We start from the raw sequence: 11,729 nt of genomic DNA on the forward strand, positions 1-11,729 counted from the left end.
AGCTTGACTTAAGGCTCAAGTTACCATGCTAAACTAAGAAACACTGCTTTTTAGAATTCAGTAAGTTAGAGTTCAAGATGCCATTTAACTAGAATTCTGTTGAAATATAGGGATAATGCCGATGCCTAGAAGTGCAAAACACATATTAGCTCTATTTCCGACAACCATAAGTTCCTTTATTGCTCCCTTATTGACTGACTAATTTAGTACTTATTGTAGGGCATTATTTATGCTTTTTAACAAACTCTAGCACTTACTGTTTATAGCACTTATCATTGTTTAAGATAGACCTTGTGTATTTTGCACTTCTAGGTATCAGCATTCAGCACTGTATTCTAGTTTTCTAGTTCATTGGTATGTTTAATTCTAACCTACTATACTGTATTTGGATATATTCTATGAGTAAATGACAAAGTACTTTTGTAAGTCACTCTGGATAAGAGCGTCTGCTAAATGCCGTAAATGTAAATAAGTGCAATAACAAACAATTCCCTACAATAAGTACTAGGGTTTGTCACCCATCCTAGTTACAGGATCAATGGTCATTTAATTATTCCACAAATAGATGGGTCTTCCATCTGGGTTTGAAGACTGCAAGGGATTCTGTTGTCCGGAGAGCCAGAGGAAATTCGTTCTACCATCTGGGAGCTGGGACAGATTATAGTCTTGATGCTTCCATGAGAATTGAAGCATGATGTTTCAAGCCAAGCCATACTTGAGGTTTGAAGGTACAGATTGGGCTTTGACCATTGACCTCATGTATGGAGATACTATCTGCCTGTCGCTTTGGAAATGTTCCTGAGTATCTCACTGAACTTTCAGCTTCCATTTTTCCATAAAATCTCCATTTCAAAGCCTGAGCAAAGTCATAGTAACCCAAGCTTTTATTTGTCAACAGAGATCATTTAAATCGTAAATGCTGCCATCCATACATTATTCCAATATATGTTCAGCAATTCTTGTGAACTACAAGAGAATACAGTTTACACTTTTTTACACTAAGGACTGAGTGAGCAAAGGAATGGAATAGCACTTAATCAAAACACTAATCATAAGCTCAATTTATGAATGTGATTCAAATGCAAAATGTACAAACCTCTTGAATCATCCTGATTTCTAGTACATGCCTATGGATATATATGGGTCTATTTGTTAAAATGGGCCTACTAGTTGTTACAAAATATATGAAAAATATTTCCAGCATTTATAAACTTCTGGATGAGCTATAAGTCATAACAGATCTATTTTATTCCATATGTGTCCTTGAATCTTGCTAGGAGGTAATCTTCTGTCCTCAGTGCAGGGTACTTGTCTGAACCATCACAACAAGTGATGATGGCGTCGTCTTCTGGCTGCACAAAGAAAGCCAATGACTGACGTGTGCTTGAGTCACCTAAAGGGGGCAGCAAAACCCTATGGACCTGAGAGAAATTACATGGCAAAAAATTAATTAAATGTCATGTACAATTTGCTTTAATGTTAATTTAAATTTACATTAGCCTCTTGGAAAAAAAAATTGTAATATCATGCTTTGGAGAAATTGGGATCTTTACAGTAGACACAAACACATCACTGGTCCATCTCTGCATCAAGTCCGCAATGTTGACCAGAAATGTTCCTGGAATGCTTGGGACTGAGAAATATTCCCCTTTACGACTCAGGACCTAAAGGGACGCAATGATGAAAATATATTTTACTCTGGACGTCATATAAGTGTAGACCAAGCTGTAAATCAGCATTCCATTTGTTAAAATGTCACCAGTTAAAAGGAGCAATAAGTAATTTTTCCAATGATGCTTCTTCACATTATATAATAGCCATTATACTGACACCTTGTGCCCTGGCTGTATCAGAAATTCTGTACCAAATCCATTTTAAACATAGCCACCTCCATGTTGGGGGAGTGTAAACTAGTTAATTTGAAGACTACGAAGCAATTTGACTAACTCATGAGAGCTGATTTTATCAAATATTTAATAATAAACACTTTCACAAATATTATTTGCTACTTTTTGGTGGTGAAAAATGACTTATTGCTCCGTTAACATAAGAAAATGTATTACTCTCCACCATGCTGAAAAACTGATATGCTGCAAGTCCAAGATACATTTTTAATATCCACGACCCTATTATAGAAGAGGCTGTATAATGCAGTAACTCATTTGTCCTGCATTACTACTGAGGATTAGTTCCGTCACTCTCCTGTGTCTCACCTGTAAGCCACCTTCATGGCTTTGGAAGACCAGAGTGATGGTTCCATAGTCAGAGTGCTCTCCACATCGGATCTGTCCTACCTTGACATGCTCACTCTTCACTGGAGGATAATGGAGGGAACGCAGTGTAGTGCCATTTGTGTCACCTTAACATCAACAGAAACATTTTTAGCAACTTGTTTTCAAACTGTGCATGTGAGAGAGGTTGAGAGAAATATAATCAGAAATTAAATCAATAAAATAAGCAAGAATTAAATACATCAATAGATAAATAACTGCATACACAATTGTGTCCCTCAGCTTACTTCCAATGCATTTGTGTGCTTTAAGAAACACACTGGACTCCAGGCCAAGACTGAGTGCCATCACCCTGAGCACCCGGAGAGAGAGCTCCTTACAGCGCAAGAAGAAAGACACTTGGATGTCACGAAAACCATCAACACCGTCTGAGGGCCATTCCTAGTTTAAACAAAAATGTTTTTTTATTTAAATGTGATAAAGTAGGCAGTCCTTGCAGTACTGTTGAAAATGGGAGGTGATTACAATATCCGTGCGCAAAGATGTAACGTTAAAGGCCTCCTTCAAGTCACCTGGACGGCGAGGATTCAAACTGTTGAAAAGACAAATAAATGCAGAGTGGTTGTATTAAATATACAACAATGTACATGAGAACTTATGATTCCAAACAAACTACAGTTTTGAGCAGGTGTTCGTTAAACAAATACCTTTCTGTCTCCATTGAGACCCAACCATGATGTACACTGTTAACGTAACCGCCCCGTTTAAATGAGCTTTTCTTTTCTTCGGGGAGCAGGAAGAACTTTTTAGAAATGTCCATGACCTGATTCACCTATGAAAGGCATATCGTTTGTACTAACATGATCAGAAGCAAAAGTGTAAGAAACTGCAATCACTTAAATTACAATTAATAATAAAAACATTAATTTTGACACATTTTCTACTGAGGAATACGTTCGAAAGCTGGTCAAAGTACGCGTTAACAGAAGCAGACCTCCATCTGGTCAATTCCGGTGTTCTTTAGATAAACAAACCCCACTTCGCAGAAAGCCCTTTTCAGTTCTTCACCTAACGTTTGCAGATTGTCATCAGTTACATCATCTACACCAAGTCTGTAGACATCAAAGTCAATAACAGGTATAAAATCCATTCTGAATTAGTTTGGCCAACCCAGTCCCACTATGAAAACGTCGCTGGGATGACTGCGGATCGGAGATGTGGGCGTACTAAAAGGTTACTCCTATTGACCGAAAAAATGCTGTCAGTTACACAACGAGAGAAAAATGGTTGCTCAATTCCGAATTGGCAGAATCTTAGATTCACTTTCAGTGCGAATAAGTAGGAAAGCTCCCAAGGACACGTCTTTGTAATGCTGGGCGAAATGAAGCCTCGTGAAATACGAAGTATTTTAATCAATTTTGTTGAAAAACTGTTCGAAACCCTTCTCTCTCAACACCTACTGGTCATTCTACCTAGTTCTAGGTACTGTACATCTTTTGGGGGTTTTCCATCTTACTCATTATTAAAAATATAAGTGAATAAAATAATTTGGGTGGCTCGCGATTGTAAGGGTCAACTTAAAAGTTGGGCTCAGGACATAGAAAGTCAAATAATTCCAACTTTATTGTTCATGATTTTTAAGAAAATTACTTGTTCTGAGGTGCTGGGGCTGATGAGATTTTTCTATTTCTAATGACCTCCACAGTCTTAGAAAAAAAATGTGCTCACAGGGAACTGATGTTACTGGCTAGCACAGATGCATTTTTTTTTTACAAGTGTATACAGATGTGGATAAACCGCTGATTTTTCCCACCAGTATTCTAGTGGATCTTTATATCTGCCTATGTTATATCTCATTTCCATAGTAGCATCTGCTGTAAACTTGTGGGCCTTGTGTGTCTCTTTGACATGGATGTCTATAAGCCCCCACAAATCGTCAGCTGAAGATGTTGCCACTGCTGCCAATGGTGGTAATGATAATGATAATGGGGTAGGGGCTGATGTTGATGGTTATTTGGTTGTACTATTCCAATGATCCTACTGATTGATTTGATGTGGCTAGTAAAGTTCTGAGAGGTCTGAGTGTATACAGAATTCAGAGATTTCTAAGTGTTTGGTTTTTAGTTACCTACATTCAAGATGTGCATTAATTTTGCGATGCTCCTCTCTGTTATAAGTTCTGTTTTTGTCTTGATTTAACTGAAAGAAAATTCCCCACTTGCCCTCTTCCAGGTGACCTTTTTCCTTCAAGATCAGGTTTTCTACCAGAGGCCTGGGAGCTCGAGGGACCTGTGTAGCATCACTTGGGATTGCTATCGCTATGTCCCTCTTTTGCTGTATACCTATTACATCATGTCTGATTGGTTATCCATTACCATTTTGTCTTTCTGTATCTGGATTTTAGGTCATTCTCCACCACCTTTGGTGTATATAACTTTAACCTCAGAACTTCCAGCCCCTACTCTGCACAGATGGTTATGTATACTATGCCAGTCACTCGATTATGGCATTTCATGTACACTCTGCCTGCTGGCATCTTGCAGCCCACTGTTTTTGGGCGTCTTTGCACAGCCTGCATATGGGGTCCTGCCTGGTGTTGTAGATCTCAGCCTCTAATGATCTCGTATTCCGAGTTTGGTCCTGTGTCACCATTATTAGTGCCTCTGTGCTGTCTTTTAATCCAACCCTTTCCTTTTTCCATTACAGCCACTTTGCTGGTGGTATATACTGTGCAGGGGTTTGTCCTCTCATGATAGTTCCTGCTACTGATGGTTTCTGCTGTCTGAGGTAATCACCAAGCACTTTATCAGTTGGGGCTCATCTTCCTGGTGTACTCATGGATCTTGGTTGTTTCATTATGGATAGTGGCTGTGACGCTCACTGGTCCTCGGCCCCCCTCCTTATACTTAGTGTACAGTCTCAGAGTACTGGATTTGGGATTAAACTCTCCATGCCTTTCTGGGCCCTGCACATGTATTGAGCCATGTGCCTACTCACGTTAGTCACAATGATGCCTGACAGGACCTTCCAGGTTGTGTAGAGACAGGTTATTGGCCGGTAGTTAGAGGGAACTGTCCCTTTCTGGGGGTCCATCAGAATCAGGGCTGTATGGCCTTCAGTTTACCATTCAGGGTGGATTCCATCTGTTAGCTCTTCATACTTGAGTCCTTTTCTTGGGACACTTTATTGGTAACTGGATGCTCTCAGGCTTAAAAACCACTGGGCATTGTTGTTTTGTGATGCGTCTTTCTTCCTTTCTTGGCAGGTCTGTTCTCTGTGCTGTTATTCTGTTTATTCTCATGGCTTCTACTTCTCCCTTGTACCTCTTCTGGTAGGCAGCCAGAGATGTTATTTTCTGTTTGGCAGTCTCCGAGGCCAGATGTATGGAGAGCTTGTTATACTTCTGAGGTATATTCATACCTTTCTGCATTTCTGATAGTGTTCTGATTTCTCAGTAGTGATTGTCTGTAGCGCTGCATTCACATCTTCCAGAAGCCTTTCAGGTACTTCACTTGGTAGTCTTCAATCTCAGGTCAGCAGCTCTGGTGTTGAGCATGATGCATGGGTTCATTGGGGGTCTTGGTTCCCTCCAAGCTGTACCTGGCTTAATGTGGAGTTTTGCATTTGAGACCTCAGGCTTCCATTAAGTCCAGGGAATGAGAGCGCTGCACCTCCAACCTCTCTGCTCTTTCTAGGAATGGTAGGCTATTGCCATCCATGGACTGTGGATTTTACCTCTCTGCCCCTTGGGTTTTTTCCTCACCAAGAGTGATCCTCCTCATTTGAGCTTAATGAGGAGCAGCAGCTGTGGGTGTTTCCACATACATGGCCATCCCAGTTATGGGATTTTCTATTTCATTAGTAGAAGAACAACAGAACAGTCCCTCCCATAGGTGGATCTCAAATGTGAAATAATTTCCAAAACTAGAGTTTGGCTTGTTTGACTGCCATGTGAAATATTAGTTTTTGTTAGAGCACCAAGTTCTGAGACATCAAGGTAACTTTAAAATGTTAAAGAAAACAATGTTGTCATGGAAATTGGCAGTTCATAGTGATAGTGACTGAAAAATATGAACTACACTCTTGCTTGCAGGTGTACATTATTTACCCATAATGCAACTGCAGATCATGCACTACTACCCATTACACACTGAATAATCAGATATTTATCCAAAATACTGATTTTACTGAGAACATGAAAAAGGTCTTGAGAAACAGCTCCACATGGACACCACATTTAAGGCCCTTAAAAAAGGTTTATTCACTCTCTGCAGAGTGTATGGTATATTGTACATTGTCAAAATGATTTACAAAGTCAATGTTCAGCAAATCTGCTGAAAACATAAAAAAGGTGTTCCATTTCTAGGACTCTTAAGCCAACCTTCATTCTCTGCAATCTCAATACATCCACAAATCACCTTACCATTTTATCCTTACTAGCTACATAGCTAGACTAAAGGTGGCTTAACATGTTTAAATATTTTCATTAATATGAATGGTACAATAAAAAATTCTTCAGTTCAAAGCCATTTTGTGTCCATTATTAAAAGTAAATCAGGTAGAAAAATCAGGAATTTCTCAGTACTTATGCTTTCTTTCCAAATTTGGCCTTTTTCTCCTTATTTTTCTTCTGCTTTTTGCCTTGCCATTGCTCGCTCTTGTTTACACCCTCCAATTTTCTTTTCTTGTCACTAAAAAGTGCAATACAAAAATTATGTAAACAGTCTTATGACACATACAATCACCAATGGCCTTCTCATGACAACTGAGTGTCAAAGCATGTATATTACCTCTTTCTCTCTCTTACCTCTTTATGCTCACAATAGCCGTGTGACCTGCTTTCTTCAGCACTTGGTCCCATTCCTCATCATCTCCTCGGATCATGTACCTGTATAGAATAATCGTTATTACAAAACCAAATCAGTAGTTGACACAGTACTGTTCTCACAGATCTGCGAGAGGCATTAGATCATACTAGCACCACTACTACAGTACAACCTGGCAGTTGCATAACCAGACGATGATATTGGGGAAAAGCTCTGGTAGCCTAAAATAAATTCTAAACATGCTTATGTTGTTCTCCTCTCTGCTGTTTGACCTGAAAAACTGAACAGAGCTCAGCTATGGCAATTTTGAGAAGGCCCAGGTTACTGAAGGTGATGAACTCATAAGATGCATACATTATATTTGCACTGGTGGTTAGTAATGATAAGTTAAATACAGTATGTATCTATTGATGTCAGCACATACTGGGAAAGATCCATGTCCTTAATCTTCTCCATGTCCTCTTTGTGTTTCTCTCTGAATTCTCTGGCTGCCTCATTCTGAAGTTAAAGAAAGAAAATTCATAAACTAAATAATATTGGTACCAACTCAGTTATTCAGACTTGAAAGCAATAACTATTTCAGATTTGTGAATTCAGCACTAGAGAAGTAGATGTCATTTCTTTTCCAAAATGTCACAGTTGTTGCTGAAGCTCCATAACAACTCCATACCAGATCTTCCCGCAGTGACCGAGCAGTTGGTTCCATGGTAATGTCTTTAATGTCAGCCATCTCTGCCTCAATTGCCTTCTCCTGGAGACTGTTGAAGAACTGCAGAGAAGTGGACAGTAAAGAACCAAACTACACCTGTAAAATGTGGGACACCAAGCTATAAAAATTCACTAAATCAACCTCAAGCCTCCAAAAGCACAACAAAGTTTAAAAACCACCAATTATCTGAATAAGATCCACCATATCTGGAAAACTAAGTGTACTCAGAAATCAGTCTTGTGTCTCATGCTTACAGTCTCTTTGTTTAAGCCTTTGCCAGGAGTAGATCTGCCAAAGTATACACATTTTTACAAAACTGTTCTTGTAGGGAATTATGAGGACAGCACTGGCAAAATACACCTCCCCTAGCCTGAAGTAAAAGCATTTCTTATTCTTTGGCAACCACAGTTTGACTAGCTAGCCAAGCTTATTTATCCCAAGGGGAAATTAGTGTTGCAGCAGCTATTCACAGAATGCTGCAAACATGACAAAGAAATGAATAAAGATAAAGATACACACATACATACACACACACACACAAAAAAAAACTACTGTTAGATAAAAAAATATTAGTATAGTATTAGTATAGCATAGCTGCTATGCTGAAAATAAAATGTCAACATGTCTGTTACAGTTTTGCTCCATACCATTGTACTCTTTGGAGGACACGCAATTTCTTTACATTCAGAAAGCTATGGCCCTTGATCGGATCCCATTCTCCTGTTGTGTTGATAGGTTTTTGTCTCACCTGTACCACCTTGCGGATGAGCCGGTTGAACAGGCCCATGAGCTGGGAGCTGGGCAGCTCGATTTCCTTTTCCAGGTCATCTACAGACTTGTGCTGCAGCCCAAGTCCCAAAAGCAAAGCCTAAAACAGGAGTGACATGCCAAATCACATAAACCTGCCCAGAAGCAGACTAGACATTGACTTTGCAAAACCAGGCACACAGGCACACACTCACAGACTGAGCAGCAGAAAGTGAGATGTCGCCCAGCTGTTTGAGGAAGAACATCCGGGCCACAGCAGGGACCATGTCCATAATGAGGTGGTAATCAACCATGTTCCTAGAGTACATCTCCAAACGTTTCAGGTCATATGGGATGAATTGGGCAGCTAACGCTGCACTGGAGAGCACTGAGGTGAGAATGAATCAGAGTTATCCTCATGAGCCAAAGCACCTTGAAATGACTGAAGTGAGGTATATTGTTCCATACATGCAGGACTGTCATCTCCGACACTCCTGTTCTGCAGTATGTTCAAGGCCAATGTTGGGCTAAAGCTGCTGAACTGGTAGGAAAGCAGAGAGAGGAACCTCCGTCGAAAATCTGCAGAAAAGAATTGGAACACTCACAGCTGTTTACTTTTTTAAAATCTGCGTCTTTTCTGGACACAAAGTCCAGTCTTAGACTACAACACACAAATGTTCTCTGGAAATACATTTAAACATGCAATGCAGATAAAAATAAGTTGTGATTACCTAGCACAGTCTTTTGTATAATGCTAAATGGCCTTGTAATTGTCCATACATTATTAGAACTTCTCCCATTTCTATTTGGGTGCACTTATTTATACCGGGATCTGCTTTTGGACAAGTCTAACAACATAATTTTATAAAAGAAGGGTAAGAGAAAGTAAATTTATGGAGGAAGATTTTAAAAGAAAGCAGAAGATAATGCTGTATACGACACAATTGTATTAGACTGGTTGAACAAAGCATCTTTGTAGTTACATTTATGAGGAGACTCACCCTTCCAGAAGGCAGGTAGCCATTGGCCTGGCCCAGCTGAGTCCTCTGTGTTTAGCTCTTTTAGCATGATGCAGGAGTGCTCCCCTGTCAGGTCATTCTGACAGTAACAACACAAGTTCACATTAATCTCATGAGCACCATCACAGAGAGTGCACTGCATTCTTTTAACACTTCACTTTCCTGGAAGATGCTGAGTAAGGCAAAATTTGTAAACAAAATAAATGTTCTTTATCCTTACTGGAGTTTGTCTTAAATAAACTGGAACAAAGCCTGCCTTCTTCCAGAACCTGTTATGGTGAGAAGGGACAAAAAGGAAAGGTTACTGGAGCATTTGGGAAAGGCAGCGCTGCACAACCATTATGGCACAAGTGTGCATGTGTTTGCAGTGGTTTGTACTAACTTGAGCAATTGTGGTGTGAGACCATATGACACTCCCAGGTAGTCCAACCTCTCGGCTGCCCTCTCATTCAGCTTCAACAAGAGGGGTGGCAGGTCTGTCCGGGGAGACACGACCTCTTCCAAGAGACTGACGGCCTACATTCGCAAAATTAATATAAAAACAACTGACCTTGTGTAGTAATGTGCAAAACAACCCTAATGTCTTTTTGAAAAAACACATTTTTTCCTCCCCTAAGTGTTTAAGAATAGGGTTAATCTGTTGCTGTATCACTGGGGTCCAAGTCCTCATTAGCATAGTAAAAGGAGGCTGTGCATGCAGTAATTACCTCGCTGCTGACCGAGTTAATTGCCCCGGTGTTTGCCTGCTGCCTCTCGTCCAATAGAGGAAACTGTCCCTCATAGTAACGCTGCAAAAGCTGCAGTGCACGAGTCCCATAACCCATCTAAGAAAGACAGAATCCTCAATCTTAATCCACAAACACACATCCAACAACTGACTACCAGGAAAGTAGACAAATAAAATAATTATGCAGTACATCAAAGAAGGTTAGTTAAGGTTTTACTTAATATCGATTCAGCACTGACTAAAAAAAAGCAAGATGGCAGAAGCAGATCAAGATGGCATGGCTTACCCCCTGATAGTCTGGGTTCACTGCTATCCGGACCACCCTTCCCCCTGAGAGACCACCAAACTCTGAATCTTGAAACTAAAAATAGAAACAAAACTGCAAAAACTGCCCCCAAAACAATATGATGCTTTGAATATATGTTCAGTGTAGAATATGAGGTTTTCTACCTGCTCTGACACTGTCCAGGGAATGAGGTCTCCAGAGGCTTTTTTACCTCTGGACAAGCTATTAAGGATTGACTGACGGGAAATCTCCCCCTCCAGACACATCTTTAAGGGAAGGCCAAGGTGAAATAACTTCACTATGAAGTTCACTTTTTGATTTTAACAATAGCAAGATTCCTGATTTATAGAAAACTTCAAAGGAGCAATAAGTCATTTTAACCATCAAAAAGTAGCAAACCATATTTATGAGAATCAGATTGCTTTAAACAAATCAGTTTATGCTCCATAGAGCATGTTTAAATAGATTAAGTACAGAATCTCTGAAACATCCAGTCCACTGTGTGTCAGTATAATGTCTTTCATAATGCAAATTAGTATCACAGGAAAAATTACTTATTACTTAAAAACATTAAAATATTTTTAAAGTAACATTGACAGTTTTGTTCAAAGAGATCATATTGAGAATTGAAGCTGAAGTAATTAATTTGCCCTCAAAGCAAAGTTACAAATGCTATACCTGCACAACTGCTAAGACCTCAGGCAGAGAGTTGTGTGTGGGAGGAACAGGGGGCAGCAGACAGAAGAGGTGGTAGGCTGGAGCATCAGAGAGCATCTGCAGGTCATTGGGGGAGTTCTAAAGAGACAAATGACCAGTCAGCAGACATTTCCTAACAACATGGTGGAATCATAAAAAGACTCCAGAGTATACTCACCTTATAGTGAGAAGCGACACAGAGGGACATAAGGCGCTGAAGGAAGGTCTCTGAAGCTTTGTGGTAGCAAAATAAAGTGTCTCTGTTCACATAGTACCTGTAATGAGGGGCTAAGGAAAGATGTAATTAAATTACACTACAAAAAGGACCACCATGCGCTGCTACAGAGATGAGCTATGTGGCTCTCTGCCACTGCCTTTGTGCGGCAAGCGTCTGCAGGATACAGGTCGCAGGTTTCAGGCAGAGGGCAACCCGAGATGATGCGTGGCACGCTCAGGCAGTCCAGACACAGGATCTCATTGAGCCACTT

The 11,729-nt window shown here is 40.1% G+C and overlaps 2 protein-coding genes across 3 annotated transcripts in view; both read right to left on the reverse strand.

Annotated features, from left to right (window-relative positions):
• Positions 1-866: 866 nt before the first annotated feature.
• si:dkey-10o6.2 (uncharacterized) lies at positions 867-6,328 on the reverse strand. The gene is made up of 7 exons (XM_035525626.2): positions 3,226-6,328; positions 2,939-3,063; positions 2,757-2,823; positions 2,519-2,672; positions 2,214-2,359; positions 1,554-1,664; positions 867-1,421 (listed from the first exon to the last, which is right to left on the reverse strand). Exons 1-7 carry the CDS (start codon positions 3,379-3,381, stop codon positions 1,242-1,244), a joined length of 939 nt encoding a protein of 312 aa, XP_035381519.1. The 5' UTR covers positions 3,382-6,328; the 3' UTR covers positions 867-1,241.
• A 124-nt stretch (positions 6,329-6,452) lies between these two features.
• nat10 (N-acetyltransferase 10) overlaps positions 6,453-11,729 on the reverse strand; it is a 17,478-nt gene continuing 12,201 nt past the window's right edge. For both annotated transcript variants that reach the window (XM_027008826.3, XM_027008825.3), the window contains 16 exons: positions 11,644-11,729; positions 11,420-11,516; positions 11,224-11,340; positions 10,710-10,811; positions 10,546-10,620; positions 10,240-10,356; positions 9,915-10,048; positions 9,753-9,801; positions 9,515-9,611; positions 8,982-9,092; positions 8,729-8,901; positions 8,515-8,634; positions 7,728-7,826; positions 7,482-7,555; positions 7,039-7,119; positions 6,453-6,922 (listed from right to left, as the gene is read on the reverse strand). The exon at positions 11,644-11,729 is cut by the window's right edge and continues 65 nt beyond it. In XM_027008826.3, the coding sequence (XP_026864627.2) occupies positions 6,817-6,922; positions 7,039-7,119; positions 7,482-7,555; positions 7,728-7,826; positions 8,515-8,634; positions 8,729-8,901; positions 8,982-9,092; positions 9,515-9,611; positions 9,753-9,801; positions 9,915-10,048; positions 10,240-10,356; positions 10,546-10,620; positions 10,710-10,811; positions 11,224-11,340; positions 11,420-11,516; positions 11,644-11,729 (1,638 nt within the window). In that variant the 3' untranslated portion in view covers positions 6,453-6,816. The remainder of the gene's footprint in view (positions 6,923-7,038; positions 7,120-7,481; positions 7,556-7,727; positions 7,827-8,514; positions 8,635-8,728; positions 8,902-8,981; positions 9,093-9,514; positions 9,612-9,752; positions 9,802-9,914; positions 10,049-10,239; positions 10,357-10,545; positions 10,621-10,709; positions 10,812-11,223; positions 11,341-11,419; positions 11,517-11,643) is intronic.

This window comes from Electrophorus electricus, chromosome 6, assembly GCF_041902795.1.
Source record: "Electrophorus electricus isolate QZ-2024a chromosome 6, ASM4190279v1, whole genome shotgun sequence".
Classification (NCBI taxonomy): Eukaryota; Metazoa; Chordata; class Actinopteri; order Gymnotiformes; family Gymnotidae; genus Electrophorus; species Electrophorus electricus.